The sequence below is a fragment of the Xiphias gladius genome, chromosome 23 (assembly GCF_016859285.1).
Source record: "Xiphias gladius isolate SHS-SW01 ecotype Sanya breed wild chromosome 23, ASM1685928v1, whole genome shotgun sequence".
Taxonomy (NCBI): domain Eukaryota; kingdom Metazoa; phylum Chordata; class Actinopteri; order Istiophoriformes; family Xiphiidae; genus Xiphias; species Xiphias gladius.
In genome coordinates this window covers 5,784,053-5,807,841 of record NC_053422.1, presented here as the reverse complement: position 1 = coordinate 5,807,841, position 23,789 = coordinate 5,784,053, and the positions used below count along the sequence as shown (strand labels likewise).

Genomic DNA, 23,789 nt, shown 5'->3' with positions numbered 1-23,789 from the left:
GAGCTACTTTCAATAAGGGTGCAGATAAGAGTGCAGCTGAGCCACACATTCACCTGCTTCTTGCTTTACAATTATCATTTTTGTAAGGTCCAGCTTCCATTAAGTAAGCATTAAAAGTGAACTGAGAAGTGCCACTTCAATGTTAAATGTGTGCACCTGCTATGCTTTCCTGGATTTTCAAATCCCATTTTATTATCAATCTCTTTTTTTGTTTCATAGAAACGTGGCTTTGTTTTGGTCAGCTGCAATGCGTGAACATCTGGGAAAGTGATTGCGCTGAGTTGGCAGCAATTCCTCAGTTTTATACAACAGCACAGGGATGTCACATTGTGGAATAAATTTCCTGAGGGTGACATCATGGTTATTAGCAGTTGTCATAGAGTGTGTGTGTGTGTCTCTGTGTGTGTGTTTGTACACGTTTCTTGGGGGCTAGCTAATGCTAACTTTTCTGGTCCCTCGGGTCTGGGGAAGGAACCAGGTCGAGATGAATGAAACTAGAGCCCAACTTACCAAAAGTCATCACTAGACCTTTGGTGGTGTGTGTTATACCATGCCTGAGATTATTTCACTAACAGTTAACACACTAATTCAGTGCATTGTATAATAAATTATTTAGCAGAAAACTTTGTGTTTTGCTCACATATGTTTCTGCAGGGATCAAAACTATGATCTTCTGCTTACTAGAAAGGATAGACTCTCTTCCCCTTATTCTATACTCCATTAGGGGTGGCCGCTGTGAGATTTAAAATACAATGTACAACAATACAACTACTAACTGTATTTTCCCTGTAGTATAGATTTTAATTTTTAGCCTTGAATATTACCAAACGTGACTTTGCAAACCTTTCGCATCTGTGACAGCAGGCCCTCAAACTCTTTCAGGTCCAGTGTGGGCCCGTTGTAGGAGGTACAGCTGTTGGCAGCACGACCCAACCAGTAGATGGTGATTAAAACCTGAAGGAAATACAAAAATATAGTCAGACATCATGATAAAATGAGATGATACTCTCTTTTTAAAGAAAACTTCAGTCAAAGTAAAGTATGGTACAAGTACAAGTCGTGCTTACTAATGCTCACTCTTTTACACCTTCTAAACTCAACTTGTAAGTAGTGACGCAATCCATATGATGATGATTATGATGATATGTTTGTGCGTGTATGCATATGTAATGTCCAGATTCATTAAAAATAAAACTTAAAAAAAGATAACACATGCTATGCCACTTAAGTTACCACCAAACTGAGGCTATAGATGTAATCTTATTCATTAAACCTAAGAGAGAGAGAACTGTTTAGGCATTTAAAGCAACAGCATCATAGGTCATCCAGTGATCCTGAGTGCAATCTCAAATTCAAGTTCCTCACTGCAATCAAAACTCTTCATAATCATACCTTGGATCCAGACATACTGTCCATTACACAGTCAAGACAAAACTCGTCAGGCACGTTAATTGTAAAATGAGTCTGAGACCCAAGTTGGCTTGTTTAAAGCAAGTCATCGCCTCATATTGAGTAAAATTGAATAATATTTGGCCATTGTAATTTAATGTCCTAATTGAAGGACAGTCGTGCAATTCATCCAGTAAATGTGCAGCATTTAAATACAGCAAAGCATGCCAACATTTGAAACATCTCATTACTCTTCTAGATGGGTAGAATGGCTATAAATAATATTTGTCTGCTCATGGTTGAATTGAAGGAAGATAAAAGTGCATGAGGAAAACACTGAACCCATTCTCCACTCTGTTCCTTTCACTTTTTCCCCTACTAGGCAATACAAGCTGGTTTCCTGCTTGTTGCAATCCAGCCTCTTCCAAAGAAATTACATGTTAGCTAACGTTTCCTTCACAAACATGACAAGACTGAGTCAATGCTCTGACCCCGAAAACAGCAACAAGCACTTCTCCTACTAACACTGAACAGCCTTTCAGGTACCAAAGTGATTTATATTTGCCTGTTAGCTAGCTTAGCCTTGACTACATAAGTAACTAGGCCAATCTCATCTCCTTCCAACACAGTAACCCTGTAGAATCAGTAGCTGAAGAAGGCTGTCTGTCTGACTCTTGCTTGTAACCGAGTGACCCGAACTGATGCTGAATGTGACTGAGGAACGGAAGCTTTCTGCATTCACTGTAACTCCCTTTGGAGTCAGCCAAATACCTAAAATGCAGAATGTACAGATTGGCTGTAGCCACAGGGAGATCACACAGAGCTGCACCTTTAGCACCGTTGGTTAAGTGTTCCCAGCTATATTTACTGTGTCCATGTCAACCGGCCCTCCACAGGGATTGCTTTGATAAGAAAGCTCAGCATGGCTTAATGTGTTTATTTCAGTCATACTGTCAGTGTTAACACCCTCTGTCATTCAAGCACACTTGGAGGAAGAGCAAAGCAACAGGCCTGCTGAAGAAACACAAAGCTAAAGTGTGCCTTTCTGTTGGATACTGTGTTGATTCCTGAAGGGAAATTCATCTTTTAGCCCAAACAGAGGGTCAGCCTCACTGAGCTGCAACTCTACAGAAGGGAGGGATTCAGTGTCTTGCTCAAGGACACTTCCAAAAACTAAACACCAGATCACCTGGGATCAAAGCAGAACTCTATTCAAATAGATCAAAAATAATGGTTATACATTTGTAGTTTAGGCATTAACCTTTATGTAAATTACGTGCACATGATGCAACTGCACAAAATAAAATTTTATATACAAGCACTGTGCTGAAGTAATACTGCACCTGCTGTGGTTATGGCTCATTATCTGCACATTTTAGTACCCTAAGCAGCAGAGTATATTGCCTCTATGTCACCAGTACAATGAACATACCCGTGCCAGTTCCCCCTGGAAGTGGGTCATCACCACATGTGTTTCAGTTGCTTACTAGTTTGCTCTAAATGCATCCATATTGATCCCTACTACACAACCACAGTGGGAAAACATGCAACAATTGTGCTCACATGATTTAGATATGCAACATTAAGCCTACAACACACAACTGTGCAAAAACTGAAACTTGGACACAAGCACCGAGCTACAGTAGTTCAAAAAAAACACGTCAGTGGAATTCTGACTTATGGAAATATAAAAGATGGGCCTGGCAGTGAAGCAATGCACAGCGCCACACTTGCTTTGCCTGTTCAGTTTCAGCAGCTGTCTGCTCTGGCAGATGTGGAAAGACCTGTCAAAGAGGTTCCACCGAGAAACCACAATCATCTCTGTGTTTAATGTGCAAACACACGTAAGTGATGCATACACAAGGGCATGAATAAACCCAAAAATGCACCTACAGTGTAAACACATACATAAACGCTCATGTTTGCACACATTTAAGCACCTGTCACAATACGCAGACCTGTATTGCTACAATAGACGCATATTCCCTATACCAATCATTACAATACACACAGGCACAAGCGGCCCTTCTTGTTCCCACCTGAGGCAGCTAAACAATCATCTCATGAATCCGGCAATATTCCGCCCATTCATGCAGTACCTGCTTTTTATTTGTAAGTCCCATCTGTTTGCTATACAACACCTTTATCACCGCATCAGCAAATTCCATTTGATGCAGTTCCTTCACCTCTCAATGTGTGATGTGCAGCAGAGACAGCTGCTATCAAATCCTAGTCCTCAGTCTGAGTCCGCAGAGTAAATCCATAGCGTAGCAGCATATCGTAGCAGCAGGTCCTGGCTAAAGCAATCGCAGCCGAATGTTTGTAGGCCGTTTGTTTTTGATATTGCTGCAAACGCTGGCTAATGTGGCTGAGAGTCCCTGTGTGTAGTCAGCTAAATGAGCTGGCAGCCCAGGCCAGCTCTGCAGCTTGACACATTAACTTGTACAGTGCACAGCAGCATCACAGAGAGGGAGAGGGAGAGACCAGCACTGCTTTGACTGCAGAGTGGGCAGGGCTAGCTGTTGTAATTCTTAAAGCAGCATCATTAGAAAAAGACAAGAGGATGTTGAAGAACGTTTAAGGAGACAAAGACAACAAAAGGGCCATAAAAGTGAATATTTAAAAGACTGAAAAAAGGTACAGGGAAACCTCAATGAGTAGAGTAGAAAGAACTAAACCTGGTATAATATGCAGAAAATTAATATAGAGCAGGTATGACATGAGTAGGTAGTGGACTTCAAATATTCTAAGACAAATAGAAGAAAAAAAAAAAAAAGAATAGCCGAAGCACAAATAAAATGGACTAAAGCTACAAAATGCAGACCAAGCAGAGTTAGAATGAGCTACTATAGAAAGACCTTTACTGATAGAATGTGTAGGTAATGTAACGAGTGTGTAAAACAGTGAAAGCAAGGTGAGCTGAAATAAGCACAGTAAAAACTGACAGAGATAAGACAGAATATGTACAATAGGCAGGAGAATGTAGAACAGACAATCTACTTAATATATACAGCCAGAAAGAATAGTACAGATAATAAAAAACAGGCACAGTACTAGGAAAGGATAGTTAAAGAAGAAAAGTCTTAAATGTTAAAGCTAGAATTGGTTGAGACAGTGCAGACAGAATAAAAGGTATTCTGTCAGATGTATTTCATCTAAGTAGAATAACACAGAGCTACTGTAGGGTGAACAGTAATGGTAGAGCTGGAAACAGGCAACATATGGGCAGCTGAAATAAAGGATAGTGACAACCGCAGCACAAACAGAAACACTGCGCCATAACAACAGTTTCCTTCCAAACATACATTTAGCACACAAACAAATTATCCCACTGTAATCCAGCAGTATCACTTACATTCTTGAGTTTTCGGCTGCAGTCGCTTCCCCTGGAGAATGAGACAGAGAGAGGGAGGGAGGCAGAGATACAGTGAGACATTGACTTCTGGTGTTATTTAATGAAATATGTTACATAAAGATAACAGTAGACACCTTTAAGACTCAAGAACTCCCACATATCCATGCAACACAGTAGCAAAAACAAAACTTACTGAAAATATATAGGAATCTGCAGTGACTATAGCCCACACAGGGGGAACTAACAGACTCTACACTCGTATCTCTGGTTCGGTGACGCATTTATTTAATATTTTCAGCAGTTATGTTCAATCAAAACATACAGTTGGTGAATATTTGTGTTATTTCCCCTGGATCATAGAGCGAGCGAGCGAGCCTTTTCTACAGCTGCTATTTTGCACCAATGTTCATCATTCAAAAAGACAAACAACAGAACTTCAGAAGAGACAGACGTCACAGTGGCAGCCAGATGGTTCAACTGCCAAGTGATCTCCGGGAGGTGCAGTGCACAAACACCACAGCAGTGGCCACTTAACGCCACACATGCTGCCAAAATGAAAAAGATGTGGATTTTGCGTTTCACCACTTGAAGCTATAAATGGGAATAGGAATGAAGCAGTTGTAAAAACTGACCCCAAAACACACTTGTGCTGTGGAAACAGACACTTCTAGGCTAAGAAATGGAGACAGAAGACAGAGAAAATACAGACACAGGCACAAAGAGTTATGACAACATACAGTATAAGACATGAATTTCATGAATTAGACTCAACTAAACAAAATCACCAGAATTATTGTCAATGTTGTTTTTCTAAACTGTGACTTTTAACCATGAAAGGCCTGTGTAGTCTGAAGAAAGACACACAAGAGAAAACACTTTTTTAAATAAAGTGAAGTGATATGTCATTCCTTACATGTAGCGATGAAATTTGTGTGAAACACAAAGCAAGTCACAAAATAAAGTATAATAGGTAGCGTGTTTGAAAAAACTGTAATAATCATGCAAGACTCCACAAAACAAGAAAAGTTTAAAAAATGTTCTCAGACAGAGTTTAAGGCAACAAGGGCTTGGCAAAGTCTTCTTGCCAAAGTCAAATCACCAGAATTAAGAGGCCCGGCTGAAGCATTTTGCAGGATTGGTCGGCAGTAAAACATAATAATGTTTTCCCTCTTATCTTTCATTATCAATCATATCAAGATCGGTAAGAATAACAAATATCTTTTTTATTGATATAAAGTTCACTTTACATGGATAACAGACCACCTAATATAGAAAACAAATTATATATGGAAAACACGTGGGTAAAGTAATCGCGTTACACGGAATGCTGGTTTGCCATATATTGAAAATAATAACCTTGTATGGGTATGAGCATCAACTTAAATGTATAACAGATCACTTTTAATGGTCAACAGATGAATATCAATAGCAGCTCTTCTTACATGCTATATATTTAAATCTATTCATGTGCGCCTTTCATATTGCTTGTGTTTCTTTTATAACTTGTTTTAATAGATGTTTATATCCTATGCACATCATTTTGAATTGAACTATACAGATAAATGGCCTAACTGCATCCCAGTAAAGAAACATCGTAGGTGTTTAGAATAGATTGAGGTTTTCTTTAATCATGTGAGTTACATGATACAATGATATTGTTGTCAGACAAAAACCACAATATCTACAAAATGTAAGAATCTCACTTATAAAATAGACTATATCATGTGCATTTTCTTTTTAACCAACTGTAACCTCTGAATTAATTTATATGTATACATACATTATGATGCATGTATGCATCATGAGACTGTTTAAAACTAGTTTCCAGAGCCCAAGGGTCACAAAGCCCATCTCACTGAACATATAGGTAAAACCCCAATCGCAGTTGCACGTGTTTTCCATGTCAGCAGTAACCCGAGAAACAAAGAAGTGTTAGAAGAGCGAGGTGAAAGTGGCTGGAGGGAAGGACGTGTAAACATCATTAGTAGATCATATTGAGGGGCCCAGCCAGTATAAACATCTGTCATATTCTATCATTTTCTTTTCCGAGACCTTGTTTCTATCAGTGTCAGTACCCATAATTTTATTCAAAGAGTATCAGCGACAAACAAACATTACTGTCAAAAGATGTACAAGCTCAAATAATGATGCAGGCTTAGCACGACTGGCTAGCTTGTTATAATTTAAAAAAAAAAAAAAAAAAAAAAATCTGGCCTTGGAAGTCCTGAAATGTTTTTTGGTTTTTTTTGATCTGTCAAGAGCAGCCTCCCAGAAATGTCAAGCCTTGGTTCCATGTTGGGCGAGGGGTAATTAAATAGTTATTACTGTGTATGCTACAATGTGTATGTCTTTTAGATGAAAGCATGAAATATTTGCCAATACTTGCTGACAGTAAAGAGTTATAGCAACTCAATACTAATTACTATTAATGAAATCCTGAAGGACATGATTTTTCGTGTGGACTTGCATTTCAGTTTTTCATATTTATTTCTACCCGACTGTGAGGGAAACACAATTAATGTGTGTGTGTGTGTGTGTGTGTGTGTGTGTGTGTGTGTGTGTGTGTGTGTGTGTGTGTGTGTGTGTGTGTGTGTGTGTGTGTGTGTGTGTGTTTTTTGCAGCCTTTCAAAACTGTGTGAAATTTGCTTGACATGTTTATGGAAACAGGGCCACCATCTCCTCTCCTCTCCTCTCCTCAAACTGTCACTTATCTTGGAAATCGATCTGTTTCCATGAACTGGAGATATTTCATGCCCGAGCTCATAGTGTACCAGAAGCTGCCTGTCTTTACACATCCCTGTCCAAAGCTGTTTCCTGGATGAGTAAAAACCTGTCCAGAGAGACCCAGGGGGGAGAAACACCAAAACTGTTTCCTGTCATTGGTACGAGCTGCAAGAAAATAGCATCCTGTACGACAAATGGGTTACATAACTACTGGAAATAGCACAAGGCCGCTTAAACAATGACACCAATGTTTCCTATCGGGTATGGGATTGCTCGCCTATTTTTAGAGTGAACATACTCTTATTTGCTGAGCATGGAAATCATCTTTCACAGAACTAGACGAACCAGTGGGGCTAACATAAAGGCTTATGGATTTGTAATGAGTATTTTCAAATAACAGGCATTAAGTATATCATTTTTATTTGAAATTCTATTCTAACTATTTTATTGTTCAAATGTGGTGAAAAAAATAAATCTTCAATCTGTAATCATCTGCTTGAACTGAAACTTTGAAGTGTTGTGAAAATTAAGCACAAACGGCAGTGCCTTGTACTCCAGCAGGGGCTTATCCCAAAATTCACTGTGTCTGTTTCCTGGTTTACTAAAACACAACTGCCGTGTAACGTTACCCTGTCACTCAGATGACGCAGCGGAGGCACTGCGCATGAAAGAAGCATGGCGAGATCGGATATACCATGGCAAAGTTTAGTCGTGAAGCAAAAGGCAGGCAGGACTGGGAAAAAGCGCAGGCAGGGCTGTGTAGCATAAACTGAAGGACCTAACTTAGCAGCATTCCTCCAGCAGAAAATTATACAGTGTTTGATCAACTACTTTATTGTCATTACCCTCTATTAATGCGCCCTAGCAGTCATGCAGCTACGCGCACACGCACACGCACTTCAGTGCTTTCAAACAATTCCTTGTCCTAACAGAACCAGTCAAGCGGCTCCTCCCGAAACCAGCTACCATTAGCACTGCCCCCCTCTCTCCCCTCCATCTCAAGCTGCACCTTTCTAAACCCTTCTGTGAATGACACCTCGTTGATGCACGGCGAGCACGAGGACACTGCGTGTCGCAGACATTTACACTCGAACAACAAATACAGCATATATGCATTAAAAAAAATTACATGCACTTGCCCTTGTTACCAAGCAACGAAGTAAGAGCCATGGTTCAGTGAGTGATGTAAAGCCTCTTGTTGTCTTTGCACAGAGACCAGTTGTGTTGAACAGATATGCCATTGTTGCTTTACTGACACAGACTAATACAAGCTTCCATAGACTCTCATTTACTTGTTTGTGTTGGCAGTGAACTAGCTAATTGTCTGATGAAGAGAATGAAAGACACGGTGACTGACAAAGAAATGACACACAAAGAAACACACAACCAGTGTTACAGACAAGCTATCTATTAACACACAACTGAAGTGTTCATGATCAACACTCAGTCCATCCACTTCATAAAATTCAACTCTGACTTTATTTTAAACATTATTAAAATATACTCAAAAGCTCCAGAATGGCAATTAAATGGACCTTGAGGTAGGACTGTTTTGTTCACTGCTGTTTCCAAAGTCAGGACTGAACTTTGAAACCCAACTCTGATGCTGAAGGATGACAAGGCCTTAAAGAGCACCCAAAGAAATTTGAACATCCACAACTCCGTGACAACTGGGCAAAATCCATTTGCTGATGAAGATCATGTGATAAGATTGAAAAGAAAGATCATGAGATTTGATGTGAGATTTGATGACTTCATATTTACAACAGTCCAATCCAATGTAGTAGTCTGTAAAGGCCGGCAAACTCATTTATTTTTAGTCATTTTAATACATCTTTAATTACTATAATAATTATTATCTATCATATAGAATCTTTTAAATATAATGAATAATTCCTATAAACGACTTACGCCTCAACTTGTACTGTGCTTTGGAATAAAACTGAAAGAGACACACAGACACACAGACACACACACACACACACACACCTGTCGAGCAATGAAGTAACACTGAAGCTCAGAGTCTTACTTGGCGGTGGGGCGCGTTGATGTGTCCTGCAGGTCTCCAGGGTCAAACAGCTGGGAGCCTTTCAGTCCCAACTCCTCACAGCCACGAAGAAACACACTGAGGTTGTCCTGCACGAAACACACACACACACACACACACACACACACACACACACACACACACACACACACACACACACACACACACACACACACACACACACACACACACACACACACACACACACACACACACACACACACACACACACACACACACACACACACACACACACAGAGAGTTTCTGGGTAAATACACTGTCAGCAGACATACGAGGCAAAGTGCAAAGTGAGGTCAGGTCCATTCACTGCACAACGTCTCAACTCAGATACTCCCATTAGACCCACTCCCTTCTCTCTCTTTCCCTCTGATTAACTTTTTATCATGAGATTATTGTAGAAAAACACATCACTTGCACTGCTACACTACATCAACAAAGGGAAAGTAAAGTCTGGCTTATTAAGCATGTTACACACTTTTAAGTCAAACATGGGCACACATGTAAACACAGCTGTAGAATTACCTCTGCACTCCAATACTACACATACCCTGTACTTCTACTTTGTCTATTCTCATTGGCATTATGACTTCTCTAACCCTATCATTAACATAAACACAATTCTAACCTTAATCTTTAAACCAAGTCTCAATCCTCAAATGAACCATTTACAGACCTATGAACTGGCCAAACTGTCCTAATATTCCAAAAAATGTCCTGGCTCTCAAGGTAAACAGGTCAAATGGGTCCTTGCGAAGACAGAAGCACAAGTTTGTGTTCATTTACTGCATATTAAGTCTTTCCCTGACAGACAGACAGACAGACAGACAGACAGACAGACAGACAGACTTCTAAACAGTGCTTCATGACAAGAGTCCAGGCATTTCTCTCAGTTTACCAAACTGAAGGGGATTAATTATTCTCTTGCTTACGAAAATGCAGACACACACCGTCTTTGCACGACATGAAAATCAGGATATCTGCTCGACAGAAACGTGACACGACCAGGTTTTGTGGCTGGCTTACGCGCATCTCCTCTCTGAGATTACACCAACTTTCACTCTTCACCTTATGCTTCCTTCAAATGTTTTCCCGCTTCCTCATTCACCTGCTTTTCCTCAATCTCTCCTCCTTTCTCTCCGTCTCTGCTCCTCAGTCTCTCCCCATCTTCTCAGTCTTCATCCCTCTCACATCTCTGCTCTCTATCAAACTTGTTGTCGGATGCAACCTGAGCCAAACTCTACTCGCCTGTTCCCAGGTTCTCTCTCTCTTTGTTTCTGTGTCTCTCTATCCTTCCAAGGGCCACAGCCAAAGCCCTTCCCTCCCTCCCCCTCCCTCTCTCTCTCTCAGGAGTGTCAACATTTCCTCTCCACCCTTATTGTCCCAAGCACTCTATCTCTCTCCGACACCAAAACACAAATATAATGTGCTTATATCCACATACCGCATGCACACGTTTAGACAAAATATTGTTTTACTTATACATCATTTGAAGTGCACAGACACACAAAACTGCACAGACTTATTTATATGTACACAGTGGCTGGTATAAAAATGCATGCAGGGCTACAAACACACACACACACACACACACACACACACAAACTTGGAAAAGTTTGTTCTCACGATCCTTTGCCATTTGTTGCAAAACACCTCCTCCAAACCCACCCTGCAGCTTCCTGTGTTTTTGGGACAGCGCCATCTCTGCACTCCTGCTGAGGCAGCGCCACCCACCCATACCCGGGCACAGACACACACACACTCGGCCATCTCTTTGTCAGAGGATACAGTAATCTCATCTTCTGACAGTTTTACTCCAGGGAGGACACACCTACTACACCTACTACAGTGGGTCTCACAGTGGGTCTCACACTCATTCACACAGACACACACAGCTGAACAAGGTCAAGTTTTTTCTGTCCATTGCATCCAATTAATATTAGTGTGGGCTGTATTTTAAAAACCATTTCCCAGACATCAGAAATTAGTTATTACTTTGAACAATAAGGGACTCCCACGGGGTATGTATTTATTTTCAAATCACACTTTTGCAAACCTAATGGCCAACTCTTAGAAACATTTAGTGACAGGAAACTTAGTGTTTATAAATTTCAAAATAGTTGGAGAAATCTGGAAGGGTAGAGCTGAACGCTGAACTTGTTTAATGAGAAAGTATACTTAAACTATGCTTGCTAAGATGCCGCTCGCCACGGGTGGGAGACAGCAGAAGTCTTAGACAGCTCTCAGCTTTTGATGTGTGGGCTCAATTAACTCATGAAATTTTTTTCATGAAAACACACAGATTTGTGCTGGTTTTGGGCATTTAATCCCTTTGTGTCCCATAGTTTAAATGGTCCGGTTTTTGATTATAAATAGCAAAGCATGAAATACGACTAATTCAATAAGCACTAATTTAATTCTGAAATACTAAAGCCCTGTCAAATAAGGGCTGCAGTTACAGCTAGACGGCAAGAATGAACACAGAAATTCGCTTCTTTACAAATAGACACTGTCTCGTCTGAGGCACTGAACTTCTGCTCTGAAAACAAGACAAATAGATGTCCATAATATTTAGAAGGAAACAAAAAGAAAAACAGTCATGCACTCCTCCTACCTATAACATGTTGTGCAATCTTCAACTGTAGGTTCTGCAAAGCTGTATGATAAGGAACCACCAATGAAACTATACTTGTAAGAGTGTAAGACTAATAGGAAGCTCTTGAAAAGTTACAGCCAGCTTATTCAGATATCACAGAGCAACTTCAACTTCAGCCTCAGCAGCTAAACAACTTTGTCCCACATTTTCCCCCATCCTCCATCAGCTGGTATTTCCAGTGGTCTGGACCAATAAACATCGAAAAATACAAACAAACGATTAAACAGGCTCATTTAATTTAGCGGGTGTTTGGAGAGTGTGTCTTAAATAGTGAGCGTAACTTTGTGGTGAATTTGCCGGTCACAGCCACAGGAAACTGGGTGTCTACTGCATAGACATGACTGACAGCTGAATGTGTTTGTAGAAGGATTGGGGAGGTAGGAGGCTGACTCCACCACAAAGCCCGTCCACTGTGTTAAGAAAAAAAAAAAAGAAGTAATAATAAATTTGGGCAAAGGTCATCCCCGTTGTGGAAATACAAACACTTTGGTGAAATTAACAAGTGATAAAATTAAGCAATAAATTACAGCAAAATGTGCAAAGGAGAAGAACAATCACCAAGGGCCTTATAAATAACATTTACAACCAAAACTAAAAACGTTCCATAGTAAAACGTTTTTTAAAAAAATACGAGTTCAAAAACAAAGGTTAACACCAAATGACAGAGCCACATATTACAAGATCCATTATTACTGCTTGTGCATATACTGCTGATTAGTATTGTGTTTTTACTGTAAATATATGAGTATATATGTGTGTGTGAGAACAAAAAAAGAGCCTGGGTTGCCCTAAACACAACCCTCACTGCAATCAATATCTGACTACAACCACGATTAGGCCACAATGGTTTCTCAGGGAAGAGGAACCATGTTCATGCCCTGATTTTGGATCTTGACAGAATCCAGAACAAAGCTGGTCAGGATGAGGAAACGACCCACTTGGATGTCAACAAGATATTTTCCCAATTCTTTTTGTTTCTGCCAAGGATAACACCCAAAAATAAGACAAAAGGGTTATGAAGGTGAGAACCCAACCATGCTGCACACTGCCCCAAATACCCCCTTCGTAAATACATTTTCGAAAAGAAATTCATATGAGTTCTTCTTAGGCTGCGTTTGGAACAAGTTAAAATCTGTGTGAAAGACTCAGAACACTCATTCATTGAAATTAGGTCATCCTGGCAATGCAGTGGGGATATCAAGACAGAGGGTAAATAAATAAATAACCAAATAAATAAATAAAATCCAAGGCTGTTTGGCAAAAGTTTAACCTGGTTCAACTTTCACTGCAACACAACGCAACATCATTCGGCCAAAAGCTGCAGTGGCAAATCTAAGACATGCAATCGCACATTATCACGGTGATTATTTGTTGAATTTTTTTTTTTTTTTAAATTGATTTTTGTTTTTTCACTGAAAAAAGATTAGATCAATATTTTCCACAGGAGACAACAATAAAGGGAAAAAATTGCAAATATAACAGCAACATTAGCAATATCCACACGACAAATTTGATTATCATGTTTTATTTTATTTATCATAATACCTCTGCTAGGTAAAAACCTTAATCTTCAACCTGACTGACATGACTGACATGAAATTTTGAGTTGAAGCTGAGGTTCAGTCCACACGTGTGGAAGTGTCCTTGGGCAAGACACTGAACCCCAAATTGCCCCAATGTATCATCGGTCTGTTAGTGTAAGTGTATGTATAGAAAGCGCTCCGTGTATAGAAAAGCGGTGTGTGAATGTGGCCCGTAGTGTAAATCGCTTTGAGTGGTCAATGAGACTAGAAAAGTGCTATATAAGTGGAGTCCATACAATCCGTTTTTTTTTTAAAAAACATGCCCGTCATTGAAAAGTAACAAATGCTTGTTGCCGTAAACTTGATGTCTGGACAACACCACTTTTTTAAGCATGTGAATTACTACCATTCAACGTGCAAGGCGATCACCAATGCATGGCTGTTTACACGCTGTAATACATGAGCATACCACTCGACCCAGAGACGGCTGGGAACAGAACACGCAACAACTAACCTGTTCAGATGAACACTGAGCCATACAGTCTGAGCTGCCAAACTGAGGTAGCAGCTCTAATTACAAAACAGTCCAAACTCCTGAGAGAGTCATTTTACCATTAGCCCCCAAAACAGGAAGAGGAAGGGGGAGTAGCCTGTGTTTTATTACGATGGGCCAGATAACAGCAGACCCCTTGTTTGTGTGTTTCTCACCTCTCCAATCAAAGCCAGGGGGAGGAAAGAAATCCAAAAGCCACAGGAAGGTCAGAGACAGAATTATGAAAATGGAAATATAAAGGGTCATATTGTACAGACACAAATACACCCGGAAGGTTTTGTTTTTTTCAATTTTTTTAACTTTTATTTTGTTGCCCTCAAACTACTAATGTAAACATGTTGTCGTCAGTGGATGATTCATTTGCCCTTTGGGCCAATTAGTAAGGGTCATGTCATGTTTTCTTGTCCTATAATTGTTCTGCATACCCCTAGGGCTAATTCAATTTTTTATAATAATGTTGTTGTTACATCCATCAATCACTGGTGTTCGAGATACCATACAAACTTGTGACACAAACTAACAAACAGTCTAACAATCGGATGATCCTTAAAATACACACTATAACAAAAAGCATAAAATATTGTCCAAAACTGATCATCAAGTTGAATCAAAAATCTCTCAAAAAAATGTGTGTTCCACCTGTTGATATCAATATTGAGTGTAATTCTGAAGTGAAACTGCATATTCAAACTTGTCCGTCAATTTTGGCAAAACATTTTTTTCTTAGAAAATTAAGAGTTGACAATTAAAAAAAATTCAATAGTTATCAGTGTAATATTCCTAGACAGAAAGGTGGAACTTTGCCCTGATTGATTAACCAGTGCAGTTGAACTGATAAGAATCCATTAGGCCACAAATACAGGAAAATGATGGACTATAGTGAGGAGTGCAGGGTAGATAGAAAAGAAAACCAAACGAAACCAAGAATTAAGTTGCAACAGAAACTGACTATTTATGTCTAAGCACTGATTGCATAGTTGAAATGTCACCAAGATGGAGTAAGCACAAAGCTCTTGGGTTTAAAAGCTCTATCAGGATAATCAATTTTGTTATTCTAGCTGTTACTGTATGGTGGAAAAAGGCCATTAAAGAATGTGGCTGTGTAATTATCCACCACTTGTAAAAAGCCAGAGAAGGCCCATTGGCAGCCATTAGAGACACCATGAGATAGGAAAGCCATTTCAGCCCAAGACAGACTTCCTTGACTGTTCAGCTGTTATCCAATAATACCCCGCTTCCCTTGCACTTTTTATCTATAAGTACTAGAATTTCTGCGCTAATCGCACGTATCTCTTTTGTACATGATCAGCACATTTTTAAGCTCCTTTGTCATTACTGACCCCAAGGATTTGTTCAAAATTTGTTGAAAGCAATCATTGCTCTAACTTTGATCCGTGTTATTAAGGAAATACAAAAAACAAAAATACATCAATGAGGGGGGAAAAGGGATGAGCAACACATTTCTACTTAAAAACACAAGAACATGCCGAGAAGTGAATTTTAGAGCAACAAATCTCAGAATAAGGTTAGGTAACATATCAGTTACACAGACCCATACACTGGCAGATACAATATGTATAATTTTTAATACTAAATTTAGGCACTGATCCAACTTTTTCTCTCTGAATACCAATTCCAATACTTTAATTCAGGGTATCTATGGATATCAAGTACTGATCCGACACCAGAGCTCTCTTTTTCACAAGTTTAAAATCTGTCACTGCTCATGGTGTGGAAATCACTGGGATCATTTTTAAGCTAATAAGAGGCAAAGGACTGAATCGATTTCTGGCTTTGCCTGTCCGGTCCGGTGTAGGGGCTTAAACCAATTTGATTTTGTGCGAACTTGCTGAACCGACATTTGTCATTATGACGGGTTCTGGCAAATTAAAAAGCAGCCTACATCAGCAACCTGTGGCAACGGCGTCACAGCGCTAAATCCAACTTGTATTGCATTAGTAATAAGCAATATGAGAACGTGATTAACATAATATTATGTTTGTTTATAAATGGACTAACAAGCCACGCGCATTTTACTGCTGGGCCGAGGCTGGCAACATGAAGAAGATCAAATTTCAGTAGGAGGAGGAAGATGAAGACGGCGCACATTGCGTCTTTTTTACCAGAAAATTAATGTGTTTTTTGGGGTGATGACGAGAAGACATGGCAGACTTACAAAGAAAACTAAAACTGCGCCAATATGACAACATTATGGATTTGAAGCCGACAAGGTGAGCCGAAAAATGTAGACGAGGAAACGTGCAAACACTGCAGGGAAAAAGTCATAGCAAAAGCTGGTAATACCTATAATGTGCATGCCCTTTCTCAATTTGCACTAGGCCAAGGTCTTATTTCATTCTTTATTTTCATGTTTAGAAGATGATAAGTTAAGTTGAATGGGTGTTGTCAGAAATAAAAACAGGATGTGTCACTCAGTTGTCGTGCTGATTGCGGCGCCGCTTTACTCTCTGCTCCCTCTTCTTCTTAACTGTATTTATCGGCAGTAGGCAAACCAGTTTAGAGGTACATTACCACCACCAAGTGGACTGGAGTATATAATATCATGGGCAGTCTGGTTATATTCCGAATTTTTATTCCAGGTCATGTGCAACACCTAGTGTTAAAAAAAATTTGGTATACTGGTCCGGCCTAGTGTTTGGCTTCATATCAAACCGGTTTGAAAATTTTTACACAGGCCCAACCCTAGCTTTGGAGCTGAAAACTGAGTCAGCAGCCCCTTATGGCAATTAATGCAAGACAGAAGCGAATCAAAGAATTCCAGTTACCTGATCCACTTACTGAGGTCAGTATTGATGATTAAACCATTCCAGCTTATCAAATTGGTGCATCAATAACTAAATTCACAGTTTTATTCACGACCTTTACTTTTTGTTATGTGTATTTTGCACTTCGACCTGGTGTGGCATCTACACTCAACAAGATTATCACCCGAATACCAAAAAATATTAAAGGAAATTTTAACGTGAACAAATTTTAAGACAACACTAGGTAATAAAATAGAGAGTATCAGGAAGGAGAGATGAAAGTGCATTTAGCGTGAGCTCCAATACAATCAACTTTCACTGTGCCTCTGTTTACATGTTGTTCCTGAAAGGCCACTTCTTCCAGAACAGGAAGGTCTTAAGTTATCATGAAAGGGCGCTACTGTGTTGCACTTTACTGAAATGCATTCAGGTCTCCTGAATTCCAAGGACTCTCATTCACAGCAGGAGGCAGACTTCCTAAAGATTCTTGAACAACAATGTACATTATTCAGTTCAGGTTCTGGGAGCAGGCAGCAGTTTCTATCGGATCTAATGAAAAAATACTTTAATGGTTCTAGTTTATCTAACCAATTTTGCTTTATCAAAGAAATACAATGGAAAGGCAGTAAATGATGTAGGAACATACAATATGCTCCTGCAGATATTTCATGTTGATGTTGTGTTGTTGAGTATTTCACAGAAGGGGCATTTACCGTCTTACTGTACAATAAGTGAGCCGTGAAGGGCGCAGTGTCACAAACAGCTGTTGAAAGACACCTTGGTTGTGGGGACTGAAACAGATCTTTCAGTTGCAGGTATCTGTAATCAAACCCTGATAACACACCCGGTAGCTTATAATGTAAAGTCTGTCCAAGCCACTAAATCTGCATGTCTCATGATTGTTGCCAGTGCATGTCTCCGGTTGTTGCCTTGGTTGAAACTGCGGTTCAATAGTAACCAGAATTTGCTTCCTACACCACACCGGCAAAGAAGAAAACAGTTAACTGCAATCAAGTTCAGGTTGGATGGATATTTTTCATTCATAAGTTGCAAATGCATCATAAAAGTCATTGATGTTGCTTTGACCAAGACTGAAAAAATATAGAAATCTGAAATAATTTTAAACTCCAAAACACTGATAGAGTAATATGGAAACATTCATTAACAACCATATATAAAGATCTGGGGTATGACGAGATTGCTAACCTTTAAGCAAACTTTCTGCTACGGATTGGCTGCAAAGGTATGAAAGCCACAATCTCAAGTTACAAAGAGTTCAAAGGATAGTGTTAAGCTTTGGTGGAAAAGCTGTAAATTCGGGTATAAAAGGTTGAGAGAGCGTAGAGGACTTACCAGGCCAGCAATGGGTGTTGGAAGTCTGTTAATTTTCTTCACCAGGCCTGGTTTAATGGAGCTCAGCAACCTAACAAAAGACACACATGGAAGAAGACATCACAAGCTGAATTTGAATTAAAAAAAAAAATAAATAAAAAAAAGCAGAGATATAAAGCCTTTAACTTTAACTTGTTTACATTACAAGTTGTGAAGAATATGTCAAAAGATGCATTGCAAAAGGTGAAACCCAGCACAAGCAGAGCGAAATAACTGCAGGCAAAAGAGATAAATAGTGTATGAAACCGAGTGCATGCCTCTTTAGAGAAAGGAGGGGGAACACAAAGGGAGAAAGAAACACTTTTCGTGGTTCCACAGTAGCGTCTGGAAGATTAATAACTACACGGATCCTAAATCAGAGTGGAGAATCACTGGTGCGCCTTCCAACCCCAGGGAGCTGTTAACTAGGTCCAGTACACTTAATATTGCAGTGAGCTACACATGTCGAGGGTGGACTGTATGTCCATCTGCTATCATTCCTCACTGCAAACAGAGAAATGCAGTGCGCACATCACTTTTTTTTTGGGAAAACTAACGTACATTCCTACAAACTTTGCCTACTTCTCAGCCGTGAATAAGAACTTTCAGAGTTCTTCTCCCTTTCTTCCTCTATCTCTGTCTCCAGTTTCATCTTTTGCGTGCATGATATCAGCGGTCCTGTGATGTTCACGGCATTCCAGCAGCTATTTTGCAATGCAATGCTGTAACTGACCTTTTCCCTCCGTCTGCCTTGTCTACTTCACTTCAGTTAGAGATTTCCTGCTTTATATTTCCCAGAATAACTTTCAACAATTCCGGGAGAAGGCTGTTTTCAGCACTACACACACAGTATGTGTAGGTGGGAGAGTGAGCAACAGTGACGACAATATTTTCCCTCTTGAAAAATTGCATGGAATGAAATTAATAGGGCTGAGCTGAATGCCTCAAAGCTTCGAAGCATTGACTGTTGCCATGGTAATCGATGTCCAAATCAGTATTCAAATGCTGTTTTTAAAAAAAAAATCATTATTGCTATATATGCATTACAACAAAAATCCCAAATAGCCCATGAAGTAAGAAATAGTAATCCAATATCCGATCTAATGTTTCCAGCAGTGACACTGGGACAGCGACACGTGCGCATGTGACAGGCTTTTAAGTTACAGCAACGCTAGGCAAGATGAAGAAAAACGCAAGTGTCAGGAACAACTTCCAAATTTGCGAAGATGACTCCCGCAAAGTCGACTGCCAGATACGCCAAAGGAAACAGGCATATGTACAAGAAGTTTGGCAAATCACAAGAAAACTAAGTAACAGCTTAGCTTTTGCTGATGTTGGTGCAACCTGCATTGTAACAAAGAATAACATCAAAGTCCTATTTTTGTCCTTACATATGTGTCCCCTGAGGAATGTCATTTTAAAATTGTTACAGCATTCAGAGTAAGAGGGAATGACTACAAGAATGAGAGTGATTTCCTGGATTTCAAAAAACAGACACAACCAAAACAAATCTACTACGTAAATACAACATTTTATGAGTATGTACGGGGACAAAGATGTTTCCGGACACCTTGTGCATTAGGAAAAAGAGGAAGAGCTTGGAGAGTGTTTCACTGGTGGAATTAGTGAGGTCAACACAGAGATCCCAATCTGTTCTCTCCTCTGCTGCTTGGATACCATTTAGTGCATTACTTGACTAAACAATTGCATGGTGTTAGGACAGGGAGGAAAATCATTTCCTAAACACTTGCTATTATTTAAAAAAAAAAAAAAAAAAAAAATCTTTTTTTTTTGGCTGTAAAGGTCTCAGCTCTCTGGGAGATTTTTAGTTTCTATTATGCTGATTATGGCTGGTGATAGGGCAGATAAGGCTGCACAGCAAAAAATGTCCATCAAAAGTTTCTAGGACCCAAAGGGACATCTTCGAATGTCTTTTTTGTCCGACCAAGTCCAAAATCCAAATAAATTTTATTTACACTAATAGAAAAAGAGCAAAAAGCAGCAAATCTTAAATGCCAATGACAAACGATTAAATAATTAACTGTTTATCAGAACCGTTGGCAATTCATTTTCTGAAGATTGACTGACTAAACAATTAATGAATTATTCTTGGTGATTATTCCCACAATGCCCCTCATGTTAATTTCCATGACTTTTCATATCTAAACTGGATCTCCTCCCCAACATAAAGCCTGTTAATATTGGTTTATTAGGGATGTGATTGGCAAAGAACAAAAAAAGCACGAAAATATAGAAGTTCCACAATCACATACTTATTTATAAATGAGTGAGTTTAGAAATAATTTAGAATACATTCAGAAATCACAATTATTTGTGATTGTGATCGGAGTAAAACAGTACCTCCAGAAGTTCCATGATATTCCAGAAACTCCAAAACCAGTCGCGATACTGTTAAATTGGTCCTGATGTTTGTATGCACGATAAAGACAGTGTAAACACTGGGCTTGTGTAACTGAACTTGGCACAGAGGAATGCAGAAGAGAGAAAGTGCAAGTTTCTGTGTGTGTTTTCAGTCTCATTCCATCACCTCAGCTCATTATGAATGGGAGGACAAGAAATCAAGTGTCACACTGTACGACAATTCAACAGTACGCCAGTGTCTGATCAATGACCCACAGTGCTGCAGACGAACAATGCCCATATGAAAGGAAAACTTGTTTGATTTTTAATGTTCTTCTAACTTTGAATTATGTGTCGTTATTCTAGGTTCACATGATTGTCTTTGTTTTCTTCTTTCAACTTCCTATGAACTGTCAGGATATTATGATACTGAAACACATACAAGCTGAAAAGGCAGAGCCCGATACCGACTGTATTTAAATGGGCACCTGCCATTTATTTAATACAAGTAAAATGCAGGAAGAAAATTTGTGAGTGCTCACTCGACCTGAATATTATGATTCTGACCCTTGCACACCTATGTGAAGGTCCGGAATCTTCCTTTACTGTTGTATTCATTTTAACTCACTATGGAAAACAGTATCATCTCAATGCCTCAAATAAAATAAAAACATAAGTAAATTAAAAGAAGCTGTATTTCAAAATTACAGTACAAAAAAACATCATTTCCTTCAAGAGAATAAGAACAACAAAGATGAAAGCTTAAGAGACAGCCAATGAAAAATTTATATACTAAAGAGAGTCATAAAAATAAAGGTGTAGTTAGAACTTACTCGCATAGCAGTATGCCGTTCTCCAAACCTCCTCTGAAATCTTTGTCACCAAAACATCTTCCTGTCACAGCCTATAGAGAGAACAAAAGGAATGCGTTAACAAAATATAACAGTGAGAGTGACTGAGGTCAAAAACAGAACATCAAAATATCGTTTCAGTTTCTAAATCTAAAGTCTAGACACGCAAACTCCACTGGGGAACCAAAAAACAAGTATAACAACCTTAATCAACACTCCTTTCACGTCTTTCCTTCACGGTAAATCCTGGGAGTGGTATGGAGAGGAGCACAAAGAGCTGTCGGCCGTATATCAAGTCCTTCTCTGGTTAACAGCGCTAAACACTAACAAGCTTGACATAAGCCACAATCATCCTGACCAAATGGCTCTTGCGGGCTAATGTGTGGTGACAGGGGATTTATCGCGTAATAGTTGCTCAGACCCTCTGAGGAGAAGCTGCTGCCTGTTTGCATGTATTTGCATGACTACATTGCATCATCAGGTATGTGTTTTCGTTCTTACACAAATATTACAAAAAAATGTAGATGTGTATTTTTAGCTGCAAGTCATTTAAGCGCTCAAAACCCTTGGGCAGCATACCTGAACATGTGCCAAAAAAGTGCAAGGTTCAGTTGCAGCACAATTTTATGAGGCAAAATGAATCCTAATTGCTGTTTTCTGCTCCTGGTGTTCAAGCTTCAGCTTAAGTGTTAACCTTTCACCTTCACTTATGAAAGTGAAAAGGAAATCTCAGTTATACATTTCAAGCCCCACATGAACACACACAAACTTCAAGTGCAAAAACGAACACCAACGGTGAAATAACTGCCTTCCACTCAAAAATATCTGATTTTGCAAGACTTTTGTGACCGAGCCCACTTAAAATCCATTTGTTCACAAAAACACTAGCAGGCATTTGACCATAGAAAGGAGGGACCTCTTTGGTGTCGGTTTGGAAGCCAAAACAATTACAAGATTAAATTTCCTGAGAGTTTCTTTTACATTTATTTGCACAGCTGTGGAAAAAAGTGCAGAGATGTAGGGTGTCTGGGCCGGCTGTGCGTTTTTGTCAGCTTCTTGGCTCGTCACGGAGCCTGGACCTGTTAGAAAAGAAATGGACTGCTGTATGTCAGCATGTAGGCCAACAGTAGGCCTCATTTCTGCTGCTGGGGGGCGCAGTGAGGGACATGTTTGGTGTTTGGGAGTTGGACAGACACAGAGCCAGATAAAGATAGACAAACAGAGAAACGAAAGTGGCACAGACTTCCCCTGTATGCTGACATTTAGCTATTCACTGCCACCATTCCCTACTGCGGCAGCACTTGTGAACAGGGCATTGTGTGCCTGGTGTTGACAGCACAAAAGCGATGAGTGAAGCCTGAGTGTGAGACCTCAAAGTCTGCTTCACAGTACAAACAGTATGTTGACTTGATACGGAGGAAGACATAATATTTGTTGAATAAACATCAATGGGCAGGGACAGCTATGTGTCAATCGTCAATGGCAAAGAGGAAAAGCTGCCAACATAATAATAAAAAAAAAAAAAAAAACAAAAAAATTGCATCAGTCTCTGACATCCGTCCAAAGGTAACAAAAATCTCCCCACCAGCACCTCTAAAGCTCATTAATTAACAAGCTACAGTATATCTTGTTTGGTAATCTGCACAAAAAACAAAGAATAAAAAACATCATTAACAGGGGTTATGTGATAGACTGTGTCTTGGCTGGATGGAGTCAGTTTAAGAGGTTCTGTTAGGTGGATTTTGTTAGCCGTTTCCCTCGTTTTTAGCCTTTCTGCTAAGATACATGGTCACTGGCTCCAGCTAAATATTTACTGTGCATCTAACTCTAGGCAAGAAAGAAAATAGGCATATTTTCCCCAAATTTCCAAAATCTATAGGCTAGCAGAGCTAATCTTAAAAGTCTAATCTTAAAAGTTTTACGCAGACTATTTAACACAGGCAGCCTAATGTCGCTAGAGCGCAATTTATCGGTTAACAGCGAGAGCAGTAGGATTAATGGCAATTATCTTCCTCCTCTCTTATCCTCCTGCCTTTTCCACTGAGCTTCAGTCTAAAGTTACTTGGCCAGAAAAAGTTCTTTGGCTCTGCCCAGTGAGGTTTAACTTAATCAATATGATTAATTGTCTCCAGATCTGCCGAAGAGAAATAACTTAATAATAATAATAAATAAAAA

At 39.5% G+C, this 23,789-nt stretch overlaps 1 protein-coding gene across 12 annotated transcripts in view; it reads right to left on the bottom strand.

Moving 5' to 3' along the window:
- LOC120785007 (LIM and calponin homology domains-containing protein 1-like) overlaps window positions 1-23,789 on the bottom strand; it is a 97,464-nt gene that overhangs the window by 38,025 nt on the left and 35,650 nt on the right. For 8 of the 12 annotated variants that reach the window (XM_040119236.1, XM_040119235.1, XM_040119238.1 and 5 more), the window contains 5 exons: window positions 21,597-21,667; window positions 18,385-18,454; window positions 9,498-9,604; window positions 4,745-4,775; window positions 844-954 (listed from right to left, as the gene is read on the bottom strand). In XM_040119236.1, the coding sequence (XP_039975170.1) occupies window positions 844-954; window positions 4,745-4,775; window positions 9,498-9,604; window positions 18,385-18,454; window positions 21,597-21,667 (390 nt within the window). Of the gene's footprint in view, window positions 1-843; window positions 955-3,575; window positions 3,907-4,744; window positions 4,776-9,497; window positions 9,605-10,642; window positions 10,691-12,471; window positions 12,501-18,384; window positions 18,455-21,596; window positions 21,668-23,789 lie in introns of those variants that run through there. The other 4 variants (XM_040119246.1, XM_040119245.1, XM_040119240.1 and 1 more) reach the window with 4 other exon arrangements.